The sequence below is a fragment of the Typopeltis vanoorti genome, chromosome 6, assembly GCF_054136105.1.
Source record: "Typopeltis vanoorti isolate ZY-2024b chromosome 6, IOZ_Tvanoo_1.0, whole genome shotgun sequence".
Classification (NCBI taxonomy): Eukaryota; Metazoa; Arthropoda; class Arachnida; order Uropygi; family Thelyphonidae; genus Typopeltis; species Typopeltis vanoorti.
The window spans coordinates 71,214,777-71,232,101 of record NC_143554.1 but is presented as its reverse complement, the minus strand read 5'-3'; the positions used below and the strand labels follow the sequence as shown (position 1 = coordinate 71,232,101).

The 17,325-nt window shown below is 40.8% G+C and overlaps 1 protein-coding gene across 1 annotated transcript in view; it reads left to right on the top strand.

The window, feature by feature from the left end:
* The window catches only part of LOC150105530 (reversion-inducing cysteine-rich protein with Kazal motifs-like), a 279,764-nt gene that overhangs the window by 225,576 nt on the left and 36,863 nt on the right, over positions 1-17,325 (top strand). Inside the window, exon 18 of the mRNA XM_090394242.1 lies at positions 14,864-14,928. Coding sequence (XP_090250368.1) covers positions 14,864-14,928 — 65 coding nt within the window. The remainder of the gene's footprint in view (positions 1-14,863; positions 14,929-17,325) is intronic.

Genomic DNA, 17,325 nt, shown 5'->3' with positions numbered 1-17,325 from the left:
AAGTTAAATAGTAATGGCCCTAAAACAGATCCCTGAGGCACTCCACTAGTGACTTTCCTTTTCCTGGATATTGCACCCCCATACACAACTTGTTGATACCTATCAGATAGCCAGTCTCCAATCCAATGCACTAATCTAATATCCAACCCCATCTGCTCTAGTTTGACTGTCAACTTATCATGAGGTACTCTATCAAAAGCTTTTGCGAAATCCAAGTATATTACTGTGTATCCTTCTCCTCTGTCCAAGGAAGCAGTCACTTTATTGTAATAAGTAAGTAGATTACTAAAACACGACCTCCCTTTAGTAAATCCATGCTGTCCATCAAAGATTATACCATTGTTGTCAACCCAACTCTGGATCCTAGTTCTCACAAGCTTCTCCAACAACTTACCCACAACACCTGACACACAGATAGGCCTATAGTTTGATGCTTGAGTTCGATCACCTCCTTTATGAAGTGGCACAATCTTGCCCTCCTTCCACTCTTTAGGGACTTGACCAAGTGCAAGACTCGTATTAAAAAAAATATGTCAAGGCAGGTGTCAACTCTCTGGCACATTCCTTCAGAATACGCGGTGATATATTATCAAGTCCCACAGCCTTATTTACATCTAGTTTACTCAACTCCCCAAACACCTCTTGCTCACTTACAGTCAGTCTCTCCTCCCCATCATCAACTGCTCTTAATCTCTCCATGAAGTCACATTCACAAGATTGAAAGATCTTTATGAACTGCTCATTAAGTATCTCCACCACACATTCTGCAACAGCTGTCTTTATACCATTTCCTCCAATCAATGTCATCCTTCCATAATCATTCTTTCTTTTGCTGGCTACATATCGAAAGAACTCCCTAGGATTCTTTTTAGCTTCATTAGCTAACTGCTGTTCATACCTCTCTTTAGCTACTCTCACCAACCAAGTCACTCTCCTTGCCTGGTCTTTGTAGAACTCATGAAATTGGTTACTTCCACTTCTTTTATGCTGCCTCCACAATGCCCTTTTTCTCTGTATTGCATGCTTAATCTCTTTATTCATCCATCTCACACCTAACTTATTTAACCTTCTCACCCGTGGTATACATTTAGACATTGCATCCACTAAATATTTTTTGAAAATCCCCCAAGCTGCATTGATCTCTTTTCCAGCTAACTCCTCATTCCATGCTACACCTGCAAGCTGTCTCCTGAGCTCTTCATAATCACCCCCCTTGTAGTTCCACATATACCCTTTTTTCACAGGGGTCCTTGCACTGCTGGCAACCACCCAAGTAATCACCTCATGGTCACTTTCACCAATTGGTGGATGATTTGATACCTCACTGATAATTACATCCTCTGATGAGATGACCAAATCCAAGACCCTTAATCCTCTTGTGCCCTCTGTTACATACTGTCTGAGGTAGTTATCCCTCAAAAACTCAAGAAACTCATTTTCTTTACTTCCAGTTGCTATCTCTTCATTCCAGTCTATATTGCCATAATTAAAATCACCCATAATGATCACCCTTTTCTTATTTGCTTGGCTTATTTGACCATACATTTCACTATCACCACCATCCACATTACCAGGTCTATAACAACATCCCACCAAGTATTTGATTCTATTCACCTCTATCTCACACCATACTGCCTCAAAACCACTGGCCCCATTTCCCCCTTGCATCTCTACCTTGTATGGACATAACTCTTTCTCTATCATCAATAGCACTCCCCCTCCCTTTTTACCCCTTCTATCCTCATGAAACACATCATACCTTTCCATCTCTATTCCTGTCAGGATGTCATCCTCATCTAACCATGTCTCACTTATTCCGACAATCTCTGGGTGCACAGACGCAATTAGTGCAACCATTTCATCCGCCTTGTTTCTTATACTTCTAGCATTGGTATACAAACACAACAACTCATTTCTGGATCTACAGCTATAATGAAACCATAATCTCCTTATTTCTGTATGTTAATGTCATCCACATCATTGTCATAATCCAATGTGATGACTTCATATCTTGACTTCATATCATAACATCTCTTTTGTGCTAGGTGGTGATATGTAGCATTGAGGTATCTTCGGATATGGGTTAGTTTTCTGCAAACCACGTATGTAAGTTTTTTTTTCTGTTCAGAGACTTCCATAAGATCTTATAGGAGAGATGTTATTTTCTAATTCCAGTGCAAAGTGGATATGCCAATGTAGGCTGTTTAACATATTCACATTGGGCTGATTGGAAATCTCTCACTGCTATCTTAACCTTCTGTCAAAGTGGTTGAAAACACCACACTCCACCACAGTTTTATGCTTGTCTATTGGGGATGCATCATGTATTGTGACAGGTTCTTTGATTGTAATCAAATCTGCAAGGGAGGAAGGGAACAAATGATTTTGTTTTTGGATATACATATATACCAGCCTGGCTGGCTGAGTGGTCAGTGCATCCACTCTTCAGCTGAAAGGCTGCGGGTTTCAATCCCGCTGTGGGCATGGATGTTTGTGATTGTCTGTGGAGATACTAGTGGTGGTGATTGGCGGTAGATGGCGTTGGTGTGGATGATGAAAGTAGTTGTGGTTCGTTGTAGTTGGTGGCTTGAATAGTGGAGACGAGAGCTGTGGAGTAAGTGCCTTCCCTTGATGAGTCTTTGGACTCCCTGGAGGTGTCAAATAATAATAATAATAATAATAATGATTAAGGAGATTATTATATTTAATTGGTATATTTGAATTACTAAGATGTGTGGATGCAAACCATCATTAATAAGTCATGTGGGAATGCCAACTATAAGGGAGAGAAAGAACAGGTGTGATTTTACCTATAAAGCACGTGATTTCGCGTGTTGGCGACCAATTCGTACGTCCTTCATTTCTTTCTCCCCTTCAGCATGAATCGACTATTCTTGGCAAGACGCCAAGCAGAGACCTACAACCCGTGAGGTGAACTATACCATACAAATTTTGGTAACTATGCAAGCATTTTTATTGCTTAGGTAGTTCTTGGAATAGGCAAAAATGAAAGGAGTGACTTAGCTATTATGACTTGCTGATTACTGACTGGTTTATTACCTAATCTTGCCTTTGGGAACCATCCCCACTCTACCTACCTCTCTAGTGTCTAGCCTCTGGCCCCCATTCTTCACTTCATTCAAACACTGCCATGACTGTGAAATCAGTTAAAAACGAATCCATTAGAAACATGTCTACTAAAAAGAAAATGTCTCTCAGTCTGCAAAAAAGTTGAAATATTCGTGAGTTAGAATGTGGTACAAAAAATGTTGAAGCATGTAAAAAGTTTTCTTTATCCTCTTCAGCTGTATCAACCTTGCAGAAGAATAAAGTTGTTTACATATCAGCACTGGAAAAAAAAACATAACCAAAAACAAAACAAAACAAAATATAAAAATATATTAATGAAGTATTGCTTCGATAGTTCACTACACAAAGAAGTACTGGATTATCAACAGATAATCAGATCTTGAAGGCTCTAGCAGAAAAATTTGCTAATCAGTTTGGGTGCCACAAATTTGTATGTAACAGTGGTTGGTTTAATTGATTTGACATAACATTGTTTATGCAAAAATTAGTGGAGAATCTAGATCTGCAGATCCAATAATGGCATATGAATGGATTGACTGTGTTTGGGTAGAAATTAGGAAAGATTTCAGTGATAAAGACATCCACAATACCAACAAACAGACATTTTTATAATTTGACACTTGACAATACATTTAAATTCAAAGAGGAAAAAACATAGCTGAAAAAAATCAAAGACTTACTTGATGGTGCTGCAAATATGACAGGAACTGATAAAAAAATTAGACTTTCATGCATAGTGCTTTAAGAGGAAATTTGAGAAATATCAAAGTAAAATCAATTTTAAAATTCATAAATAAAAAGACTAATTGAACTCATGTTTATTATTAATTAGTATTGTTTTTAATTACAGAGTAACTGTGTTTGGTATTAAGTATATTGTTTTAAAATTATGGACAAATAAATTGTGTTAAATATTAAGTGTGTTGTTGTTTATAGAAGTATATTCATACAAGTAATATCTAGGTATGTAATTATATCATTTTTTCCACTCTAATACTTTTTTGAGTCTTTTTTTTATTGAGGTATTTAGAATTTAAAAAAATATGAGATAAATTTAACTCAGCACTAATATAGTGAGTAATGGTTATGACGAGGAAATTTTGTTGATCTCCTGGTGTTCGTTATGACCAAGTTGAACTCTGTGTGTGGTAGCTCAGTAAATAGCTATAGAGAAGAACTAATCCAGTGAATTAATAATGTTGATCAGATGATTCATGTAGGCATGGCAAGAATACATGCAGGTTGATAGAGCAGCAAATCATCCTAAAATTTGTTATTCTTGTTATGTTTATTTATTTCAGTTTTATTTATATTTTGCTTGGTTTTCTTAAGAATTTTCTTTTATTCACTGATGATCATTATATACTTTTGACAAAGTAATATATATATGTAAATAATTTCCAATTATCATCAGAGTTATCTACCTTATTGCGAATCCTACCTTCATTGCATAAAAAATAAAAATAAAAAAGTTATAATAATAATAATAATAATAATTTTTTTTTTGTCAGCTCTTCTGCCTTTTCAATAATACATATCATTTGTATATGCTAGTATTTTGTTGTCAATAAAATGGACACAGTCCACTTATAATACATAGGATTCATTTTTTTTCCAGAAATAAATGAATTATTACTCGTTACATCTATTCTTTCTGAAGACTGAAATAATGTTGCTGCAGACATTATGCTGCAGAAACAAGAAAAGCAAGTAGAGAGACATTTACAATCTATGTCCTATATTTAGAAACAGTCAGTATAATTAGAGACAACTGGAGTGACACTTTATAATGAAGAACACATCCCCTCCCACAGACAAGGGATGAGGAATGTTCTGAGGGATGAAACTAAGGATTTTCATCTCATAGAACAGACCTGTGAACACATACGGATCTACAGTTATAAAATACATACTTAATCCCTCACTAGGAGGGCTCAACCAGTATACTAAGGAATGATGGAGGAACAGGGGGAACCCCATACAAATAAATAAGTTTATGTGTACAGTTGTCATGGTAAAAGCATAACTGCTCTAATTTTTAACATCTTGTGTATATAAAATCTTGTGTGTAGAGTAAAGAATTAATGAATATAAACCTTGGCCCTATTATATATATAAAAGCTATTTTATATGCTTGATTAGTGATTAATCTGTCTACGGCCACAAGACCTGAAGTAGTCTAACATCATTGGGCTTTGTTGCTGCCATCTTTAATACATATGTTTGGCATAGTTGGGTTCTTGTGCATTCTGTAGGTTCTTACTCATCTTCTTCTTTGAGTGCCATCTCCTATCGGAGGTCGGCGACCACCTTGGCAAATTTTGAGCGATTCTCAGCCACTCTGAGCAGTCTCTCAGACTTCATGCCAGTCCACTGTCTGATATCAGCCTGCCAAGATTTCTTCGTCTTCCTTGTCCTCTTCTTCTATTTATCTTCCCTTTTATAATCAATTGAAGTATTTTATATTTTCATTACGAAGCAGGTGACCAAGATATGCAGTTTTCCTTCTTTTTATGGCATCTAAAAGTTCACGTGATTTCCCCATTTGTTCCAATACTTCCTGATTGGACGCTTTTGCTGTCCATGGGATTTTTAACATTCGTCTGTATAACCATATCTCAAAGGCTTCAAGCCTTTTATTGATGTTGTCTTCTAGGTTCAAGTTTCTGCACCATATACCAGTACAGACCATACATAGCATTTAACCATGCATACTCTAAGCTCTAAATTTAAACTGCGGTTACACAGTGTTGATTTCATCAAGAGAAAATTTTTTCTCGCCATTTCAATTCTAACTTTTATTTCCATTTCTGGATTGTAATCTTAATTTAACCAGCATTCGAGATATTTAAACTTTGCCACTCTTTCTACTTGTTTTCCATTTAAAGAAAGTGCTGAATTAAGAATTGGTTTCTTGCTTATGACCATGAATTTAGTTTTGGTGATATTTATTTTTAATTCCATTTTTCACTCTCTTCATTCACTAGTTCCAGAAGATTTTGAAGATCCTGAATATTGTCAGCCAGGACAGCTGTGTCATCAGCATATCAGATGTTATTGATAATTTCACTGTTTACATTAATTGCTTCCTTTCTTCCTTTCAAGACTTTTTGAAATATGGCTTCTGAGTATATGTTAAAAAGAAGAGATGACAGCATACATCCTTGCCTTACTCCTTGTTTGATGTTAATGGAGTCTGTAATAATGTCATCAACTTTGAACAGATGCCTTTTGGTTCCAATATAAGTCATATTTGCCCTGCTATCTCTTACCGCTTCCTCATAGTCTTTTACCACGTTTTCCATCACTGTGAGTACGTGTACTGACTTCATTAAGTTGCCATATTCTCTTCAAGCATTCATTCCATTCCACTCGGTCGTAAGTGACTTTCCCAAACTTGAGCCATATTCTAAGACTCTCTAGCTCACCTTCACATTGCAAAGCCACGTCTCCCTTTTCCTGTACAGCTGTGTGGACTTTGTTTTTTATCTCAGGTTTATTCCTAAGATAGAATAGGATTCGTTTTGTTACATTCGAATATTCATATAGGGGTTCTTTTCTTTTTACCGGTTTTGTAATGGGGTGAGAAGAACCGGTGTTTGTATCTACTGGTAAAGTTCTTTTTACAAATTCCTTCATTATCCCTGGGTATCTCTTTTCCAGATCTACTCGTGTCAGCGACTTCAATGTGTCGCATAGGTGTTGTTTTTCTTCCTCTGTTAAGTCCAGGTGACCGTCCAGTTGCTGGGGCTCGACCTTGGCTATATCCTTTACATAGAGTTCTCCCCATATGAGTCTATTGCTCCTTTTAAAGAACAAGAAAGTTGGCTCTCCTTTTGTGGTCATTATCTGAAATAGTTTTTCTGCTGTTTTAGGAGATCCCTTAAAGTTCTTCAGAATGACAGAGCCGTTTGGAGTATTGCTTTTAACAAAGTCTGTTCCTTCCTTAGTTTCTGGATTGTTTCCTTGCTCTCTGTCTTCTTCTTCTGAAGAGGTTTCTTCCTCATTTTCTGTGTTGTTTCACGACATTATCTCATTTCCTTTCTCATCCTCATCTGAACTTGAGGCTTCTATTTGGCTTTTAGTGTCCTGTTTATTTCATTTCATTTCTCCTTCTTCTTCCGGCGTGATGGGTCGTTTAGTTGTACTGGTGTTGATTTCCATTTCCTCTGTTTCTGTGCTGTCATTGTTGCCTTCCGATTTCTTAGTGTTCTGTTTCTTTTTCTTCCTAATTCTCCCTTCTGCATTCCTCCCAGTTATTGCCCGATTTCCTAATGTAGTCGTTGCGGTAGCTGGCGGTTGGAGGGCTGGAAACTCTTCTGGTTTAGCTGTTTGTGGTTCGTTTACTGTTTGGCCGGTAGCTCGAGAGTCCTGTGTTGTGAGCTTAGGAATGGCTACTGCCGCAGGTGTTATGGCGCCTCCTGCTCTTTCTGCAAGGGTCCTATTAGGACAAATGTCTATTTTATGGGATATGTTCCCACATTTACGGCATGGTGACTCACATTGATTCAATGTGTGTTCTGTCGATAAGCAGTTGCGGCATGTGTTGTTTTTCGGGCAGTGAGTGCTAAGGTGACCCAAAGCGGTGCACCGAAAACATTGTTTTCTTACGCCTGGATAATTGACTATTACTCTTGCTGAGCCTAAAAAAATCAAGTTGGGAACCTCGGTTTTCATCTCGATTGAAATGCTCACTTCCTCTGATTTCCACTCTGGGATATCCGCGTCTTGTCCGATTGTTACGTTTCGGACAGTCCCCCACTTGGAGAAAATGGTTTTAATGATTTTCTCCCCTTTCTCTAGATATTCGAGTGGAAACCTGTCAATTTTTACGGATTTTAAAATACTCCCGACTAGGAAGGGTAGGTATTTTTTCCCTTCACATTCTATGCCTTTAAGGAGCGTTTCTCTTGTTTCTATGTTGTTTGTTACTATTTGGAATCTACCCCCCCCCCCCCCATAAGGGGTAAGCCCGTAAATACTTTCTGCTTTGACGACTTTGAGAAGAGCTCTCACAAAAGTCGCTTTGTCGATGTTTGGATCAATTTCGATCCCGAGAGTACGAACTCTTGGCAAAAATTTCGATATTGTTTAAAAGCAAATTCCTTACCAACGGAATAGTAAATTTCAGTTCCCGAAAGGAAATACCCTAAAATGGACCTGCACCGATTGGAACGAGGCCGCAAAAAAAAAAATAAAAACCAACAAAAGAAAAACTAGAAGGGTTCTCACTAAACAATACTGGAATAGGAGCTCTCTCTCTCTGGATCTGGTAACTGGCAACTGGAATCCAAAAGAAGGCTGGAACATGGAGCTTTCTCTTGAGGTAGGTGAGAGTGAAGAATAAACCCATCATCGGCCTATTGAAAAATAAAGGGGTCAGAGTGTCCCCGAAAAGAAGTAAAAGAGGGGTAGGGGAGTGACAGAGAGGTCAAGGTGGGGTACTGGGGGGGGGAGGAGAGGAAGCAGAATAGGATGGGAAGGGCGGGTGGGGAGGTAGGGGTAGGGAAAAAGAAGAAAAATAGGCCTCAGCTCATTATTCTCATCTTGCTAGCTTAAGGCTATCAAGTGATATTTCCTCTTTTTCCCTACCCCTCCTCAGAGATCTGCCTCAAGAAATCAAAAGGACCACAGAGGTAGCCGGTACCCGGGTGACCCGTCCCTTCAGGGCAGCCCACCTCGAGTTGGTCTGCGCTGCCTGGGTTTTTCCTCCGAACTACCTCCGTGGGAGACCAGGGAACAAAACAGACCACAGGGGGACTCAGAGACCAAGGAAATGACTCGGAGTGGAGCTGCTGCTGCAGATGGAGATCTTAAAGCAGCAGCAGGCAGAACTTGATGGTGTTGTTTCTGACAGTATACAGGATTGGAGGTGAACACCACTTGATCTTAAATGTGGTGTCACCCAGAGCCTCCCTTTCGAGATGTAAAAATCTCCTTAAGGAACCGTAGAACATGTAAAATACGATCTGGGAGAGATCCAACAAACTGGGAGGATTAGCAGAGTTATAAAATTTTTTTCTTACCTTCCAGATGTGATACTTAAGCTCATTTATTATGAAGATTAGCAACTTCTGCCTGTTGTTGGCTGGTGGAGCAAACTGCAGGAAGATGATCTGCTCCTGCAGCAGGAGAGGGATGCGGAGCATGTCTCTTAACCTCCTCCAGATGAAGATGGAAATGGGACACCGGTAGATGGCGTGCCCCATGGTGTCCGGGTTCTGACAGAAGTCGCATAGGGGGTTCAAGGTGTTGTTGAACCACCATCTGTTCACATTCACTGGAAGGTGTCCATATGCTATCCTCCATGCCAGGTCCTTTCTCGACGGGTAGCCTCGATGTTTGGAGAAGTGGCCGAAAAGGATGTTGTTGTCAATTCCTAGATCCGGAACGTCAGTATGAATGATGTTAAATAAATGTTCATACCATGTTGAACTGTTCCGGATCGCGGCGATGTTCACACCCGACGAGCGGAGTTGTTGCATTAGCTGGCACAGTCTGTTGTAGTCTTCTGGAACAATGTCCACCTTGGGACCCTGGTGGACTGGGATCCCAAAAAGGGGAAGCTTGTGACCCAAGAAATACCGCAAAGGATAGCTGCAGGGATGGGTGATCTGCAGTATCCTGCTAAGATGGAAAGCGGTATTACTTAGGTATCTGATGTTAAAGGAGGGGAGGCCGAAGCCCCCCCCCGCTTCTCCGGAAGTTGAAGGATGTTGAGACCAACTTCCTGGCGTAAACTGCCCCAGAAGAACTTCAGGGGCTTCCTGTAGAGCCGGATTTCCTGATCCTTGCTGATGTTAGTAATGTTCAGGACGTGCTGAAGTGCAGGGCATACGATGGTTTTGATGACGGTGGCCCTGGAGGAGAGTGACAGCTGTCCATTTTTCCAGTCCTTGAGCTTCTCGACGGTGTTGTTGTCGAGATGTTCTATGTTGAGCACGGGCTGCTCTTCAAACGGGACCCCCAGGATGGTGAGGGGGGTCGGCAGTAGGGACGAGACCTGCAGGGATGTTGTTCAGGTCCCAGACTCCATACATCTTGATCTTGGTTTTGTCGGGGTTGGATGTTAACCCAGACACTTTGAAATTTTCTAAGATGGTATAAAAGTTCCGTATGGAGTCGTTGTCCCTAAGAGTGCCCACCACGTCATCTGCGTAGGCGATTCCTCTCACCACGGATGATTCACCTTGGAATCATCCGTGGTGAGAGGAAGTGGGATTCCTCTAACCGCATGAGAATTGTTAACAGCTTGCAAGAACGGTTCAAGGGCTAGTGCAATGAGCAGCGGACTGAGGGGACACCCTTGTTTGACCCCTTTCTGGATGGTGATGGGGTCAGATAGGTGTCCGTTAATGAGGAGACGAGTAGAGCTGTTGTTGTAGCCTCCTCTGATGATGTTGAGGAGTCCACTGCTGACCCCGACTTTCTCCAAGATGTTAAACAGAAAGGAATGCTGGACGCCGTCGAACGCTCGGTTGAGATCAATTGTCAACAATGCCATAGAATACTTCTTGATGTTAACCAGACGTAGCACTTCTCTGATGAGGATGAGATTGAACTCCATCGATCGACCAGGAACACCATACACTTGGGTACTTTTGATGATATACCTCATCCCAATTTTCAGTCTGATGTTGAGAACACGGGCGAGGATCTTATAATCCGTGTTCGACAGACTGATAGGGTGCCAGTTCTTGATGATAGAAGGGTCCCTGTTGGTCTTTGGGATGAAGACGGTATGGCATTCCAGAAATTCCCGTGGCATGTTTCCGGTGGTAAGGAAAAAGTTGAAGATTGCCACGAGAATGGGGAGGATGTGGTCCCAGGCCTCTCGGTAGAGTTCCGTGCTTAAGCCGTCTGGCCCAGGCGCTTTCTTTGTACGGCACTGTTTGAAGGCTGATGTTATTTCGGCCGCTGTAAATGGTGTATCCAACCCTGCTTGGATGTGTGCAGGAAAGGAGTCGATGTTCCAACAGGAGTAATCCTGGAGAGCACTGTTGTCTAGGTAGAGTTGACTGTAGTACCCCCAGAAGGCATTCATGATGTTAGGTGTGGTGGTGTGTTCACACCCGCCTTCTTTGATGGTAGTAATGGTTCGCTCCTGCCGGAAGTTGACGTAACGCCTGTTGTAAAAAGCGGCCGATTGCCTGTCTTCTGAGCGGAGGTGGAGACGGATCTTAATGTTCTTTTCTTCCACCTGCTTCTGTCTCTCTGATTCAATGTCGAGATTAATGTCACGGATGACGTTGTGACATGGAAAGCCTTGGCGTTGGCTGGCCACGAACCAGCTCCTCTCCTTGTAAAGGGCACGGAGCCAAGCTCTTTTGAGGAAGGCACGTTCCTGGCCCCATTTTATCATGTTTTCTTTGATGTTAAGTTTTAGTCGTGCCCAGGCATCCCAGTCCCAGCCAGCAGTGCACCAGGTGGAGCACAGTTGGTTAAGCTTGGCTAAGAACAGGGACGAGAAGTCTGGTGGTAACTTCCAGGGGCCTGGACCAACATCTACTGCTTCTAATGGATGGTAACTGAGCACGACTAATTTGTGGTCCGAGATGGAATAATTAATTGGAACGTGCCTTATAGCTTCGGCTCTGGAGACAAGGGATGATGACAAGTAGAAGCGATCGAGCCGTGTGCCTATGCCATGGCCTGTCCAAGTATAATCCCGACAGTAGGGGTTGTGAGCCCTCCAGATGTCCGACAACTGGAGATTCCTGATGTGGGTTTCCAGTTGTCTGTAGCCAGCAGTACCTGTATTCGGATTTCCCCCTACTTTATCGTAGGCCGGGTCCGCCACACAGTTAAAGTCCCCCATCAAGATGACGTGATGGGCACCGTACAAGTATGTATAGAGTGACTGGAAGAAAGTCGATCTTGATGTTGGATCTGCCGGGGCATAGATGTTAATGCATCTAGTGATACAGCCGCGGTACTTCCAGTCGACGGCAAAGACTCTCCCTTCTGTATCCCTCTGAATGTTATGGAAGGCTCCGAGGAGGGGGGCTAGCATAAGTACCCCGACCACGGCGCTGTTACGTGTGCCGAAGCTCCAGAAAGACGTGACGGGGTACTTATGGCTCAGTTCCTGCATATCTTTGTAATAAAAGAAATGTGTTTCTTGCAGGAACAAGAGCCGGATGTTAAAGGCTAGCATAAGCTTCCATACCTCCTCTTGTTTGGATGGTGAACGGAGCCCTCGGATGTTAAGAGAGGCAACACAAAAGGGGGTGGCGGCATTCTGATGTTTTTATACCCGGCCTAGATCTTTAATACGTAGCTGTCTTACGTATTGAATTAAGCTGTCGATCTGTAGGGGGCGGAGGTAGAATATCCCGCTTCCTGCAGACCGGCTTCCAGTTTATCGCACGAGCTCGAGAGAACCTCGAACTCGTGGTGAATGTTCTTGATTTTAAAGCTGATGATCTTGTTTCGGTCTGTCTCGTAGTTATATAGGTTGAACTGGGAGCCGGTTAGTTTCTTTATTTTTTGATTTATGCTGGAACAGTAAGAGGAGGTTTCCACCTCCATTTCGGACTCCGATGTTGTGGAGTCCGTACTCCTCTTGGAGCGGCTTCGATGTTTTTTTCAAGTTTGGGGGAAGCCGCTTCTTTCCTTTTCTTAGGGGGTTCTTTCGGAGGTGGAAGGTCTTGTGCCCCCTCTTTCACTACAGGGAGAGGGATGCTAGCTACTGCAGGGGAAGTCTCTGAAGCATGAACAGAAGAAGCTTCCTCTGATGTTGTTGAGGGGGGGGGGGGATAGCTGTTGTTGTTGTTGCACTATCCATTGCTTCTTCTGTACTCCCCTCGACTGTAGGTTGTTCTTGTTCCGATGGTGGTGGTGGTGGAACACTGGAAGTTGCCGAGGGGGGGACTGTTTCCTCAGCGGATGTTGTTGTTGCTGGGGAGGAAACAGTTCCTTCTGCTGGTGTTGCTGCAGATTGTTGCTTCGGTATTTTACCCAAGATGGTCTGGGTAAACTTCTTCTCCCCGCTGTTGGTAGGTAGATCTGGAGGTGCAGCATCTCGGGCAGGCTGCGAAGAGAGTGCCTCAATGGGCGCCCCTGTCCGCTCTGCAAATGTTCTTAGAGGACAAGATGTTACTGTATGTTCCTTGCTAGAGCATTTACGGCAGGGGTGTGGGCACTGGTTAGAGATGTGCCCGGTGGCAAAGCAGTTGAAGCACTTGGCTCGGGGGCAGTCACTCCCCAGATGTTCAATCGAGCCACATCGCAAGCATTGCCTCTGTACCCCGGGGTAGTTGACCATGACACGCGACGTGCCGATGTTGACAAGGTTGGGCACTGGTTGCTGCATGTCCATGGTAAAAGTTACCTTGCCAGAGTACCAAGCGGGGTATTCCTTTGAGACGCTCTTTTTTATGTTGCTCACTTTCCCCCACTTGCTAAATGTCTGTGTGAGCACGTCGTCTCCGGTCTCTAAGTATTCCATGGGGAAGCGATCGATTCTGATCTGCCGAACCTGTGATCCCACCATGGTTGGGATCACCTGCTTCCCTTGGATGGGGAAACCCTCTAGAAGTTTGTCTCTCGTGGCCGTATTTTTAACTACGAATATGAATCGTCCTCCTCCATGGGTGGTGAAGGAGAAGATGTTATCTGCTCCTACAATCTCCTTAAGAACGGTTGTAAGTATTCTGGGATCCTCCAAACCTGGAATCTCCACTCCAAGTGTCCTAGTCCTGGGGGGGGGGGGGATGTAGACTGCTCTACTCATGTTGATCTCTGCGTCTAAAAAGTAAAAAGAAAAAAATTAAGAGTCTTGCAACTCTGAAAATCCCGTAGTGCGGAAACCGCGCTACCAGCAAGTTAGTACAGTTAGTATAAAAATGCAAAATGTTAGTAGAACAATATAAATAAATAGCAAACACTGTTAGTAATAAATGCAACAATAAATAAGAAAATGGTTATCCTGATACGATCCAAAAAAAATTTCGTCTCGTCACTGGGAGCCAGGCTAGAAATACCAAGATTTAGTAATGCAGAGCTTGTAGGTATTTTACCAAAACGAGTTACCATAAGGTGTTATAACCTTATTAACCTTGTCTCAATAAAAATCTCAGGAGGAGATATAGATGTAGAAAGTATTTTTAACTTGGGTATAGTTATGTTAAAGATACCAAGTCATTTTAAACCTGGTTTTACTCCATTTTTTCCAAGTATGTGTTTTGGCATTAAGGGTAAATATTAAGATTAGTGATCAGAGCTAGCTCCACCTCTACCACGAGTTGCCTTGGTCTTGCACTACCTGTGGGATCAGCTAGTCTTGCATAAATTGCAGGCGCAAACTTGACATTTTGTCTGTTTGCTTACTTGGAAAAAATGGAGTAAAACCAGGTTTAAAATTGCTTGGTATCTTTAACATAACTATACCCAAGTTAAAAATACTTTCTACATTCTTGCCAGTTCTTTTCCATTAATATAGCACAGCATGTGATTTCATCCTCCTAAAGTGCGTCATCACCTTACACTTAGCCACATTAAACTGACAGCCATTTACCTTTGCCCATACCACCAACATATTTAAGTCATCCTGCAAGATATCTATATCACCTTCATTGACTATCGCTCTTTCTGATTTTGCATCATCAGCAAAATCTTTTTCTTTTTTAAACAGCTGTATGTTGTTCTGAATATATTTTGGTTACATATTACATGTAATCTAATTCTAAAACCATTCTTTAAATTATTAATTATTTAGTACAGTATTGATGTTAATTATTTTTCTAAACATATGTAATTATATCTTTTCCAGATGTATAGCAAGGAGACAGACCTGCCTTACAAGTGGATATAAGAATTGTCCACAGTTTTATTGTGGTGAGTGTGGTATTTAAAGTTATTGAGAAAAATGTGTCTCCAAATAAAAATGAAATGGATAGGTACTGTATAACTCACATGTCTCCATAGCTCAATCAATGTAAATAATGTCATTTGGGTGGAAAGACAATGCGTTCATATCCTCTCTCTAGGATGCAAAGAAACTTTATAAGGACATGGGCAAACTCATACGAAGAGAATAGAATTTTTCCTTCCAGAAACTATAGTTGTTTCGTCTTTCAAGACAGGCAAACCAGTTAGAGAATACATGAAGTTGACAGACATTACAGACTATGCAAATGGATTGCAAATAAGATAACTGCCTTATTATAACATTAATTAGATTTCTATGAAAAAGTTACTTGGCTACGACAGGCCATTGAGCTTAACATGTCCAGTAGGGTAATGTCCAGTGATCATGGGCCATGAAATCAGATCATCTCACTAATGCGATTCATGGAATGTATATTAAGACATTTAAAAAAAAAAAAAATCAACAATGCATGAAATCATAGAAAATAAAATTCCCTTGGATTGTCCAAATAAAATAGCCAACTTCCCAGCATTTCCTCCAAATCAAGACAGGAAAAATATAGTTATCAACTCTGAAATAGGGAAACATGAGAAAAAAAAGCTTAGAAAAACCCTGAAATCTTGAGAGCATTAGCCCTTTCAAAAATAATGGAATATGGACCTGACTCAATAAAGATCTACACAGATGGCTCCAAAAATCCAAATGGCAATTCTGGGAGTGGCATACTCATCTATGGCTCTCATAATACAGAATTAAAAACAACTAACAGTATTAGATGCAACTCATACCATGCAGAATTAATAGCCATTAACACAGCACTGCAATATTTGGACAAGCAAAACCCGAAGGAGTTTATATTTTTCACAGATTCCTTAGCAGCCCTTCAAGCTATTAAGAACTGCTACACCATCCATCAAGAAATACTTAGAGACATAGCAAAAAACATAAACAAACTACATAATGATTCTGAAATAATCTTCCAATGGATCCCATCCCATGGTGGGATTAAAGGGAAATGAAACTGCAGACGAAGTAGCAAAAATGGCCGCAACATCAAATGATACCACAGATTTTGATCTTTTTAAAACCACCCAAAAAGAAAACATAAAAAGAACAATTCTTCAGGATATGACTCACCACTGGTACTCAGCAGAAATTCGAGGAGCTACCATCAACTGCAAGTTTAATCGCAGTGCCACTACCATGATCTCTCGCCTCAAGACCGGCCACAGAAGACCAATCAAGTTTAGCAATGGCATAAAAGTCTTCCCCACCTACGAAATCTGTAACATCGAGGAAGCATCACCAATGCATTTGCTAAACTGTATGAATATTTCCAAATGTGAACTCTATAACAACCCAGAAAAGGTGCTGTATAAAATACATGAACTTGACCGCTATGATCTGGTGTAATAATACCATGGGATAATAAAAAATAAATAAAAATATTAAGACATGCACATAAATGCAAAGCATAGTCATGCTGAGGGTGGATGAAGAATATTATGTTATTGAAGTAGGATTGATTTCTTTGATTCCTTTTTCCCCTCCTCAATTTGGTTGATTTTTGCTAGGATAAAGTGCCCTCTGCACTTTTTTCCCCTCAGGTCACTATTTTCACTTACTGGAAGATATCTGTGGTGACAAAACATATATCACTAAACATGTGACTGCACTAAACATATATTCAGTACTAACTGTTATGGTCAGTGTTTCTGATTCCATAATACTAGATATCAGAATAAAGACTATTATAGGTTTGATTCCAGTTGCCAATGACAGGAGTTCTTTTTAGGCCTCTTTTCAGCTGTTTTCTGGATTAGTTGATCTTTGGAGCAAGTGGGTGTTTTTCTCATGAAGACTTGGTTTTCATTTCCACAACATAGTAATTCAACCATAGAATTTGTGCTTTCAAACAGTAGTTTGAGTTAAGAGTTTAGGATCAAGAGATTGGCTGCAGCAGTTTTCCATACTCTTGCTCTCCAGTGCCCTCAAAGTCATAAGCTTAGTAATTGTTGAAAGCTAAAGATGACAACTAGCTGCCTACTAGTTTGCAAGAAAACTATAGCTAAAGAATTCCATGTACTCCTTTAAGGAATAAAAGGCATTCGAGGATTTATTTTTAATATTACAGGAGTAATAAATAGGAAGAAAATAAATAATCCTGTAGCCATATTAGTTTTACTTGTAAATTTCCTTATTTATTGTTATTATTATGTGAGATCTCCAAGGTCTCATCACAGGAGGATACTCTACAGTTAATATTTATTTCTTGTGTTAACTTTTTCTTTTAAACAAAACTTCAACTTAATAATTTAAATAAATGGCCCATGTTAACTGACCTGGCATAAGGTTATTATGCC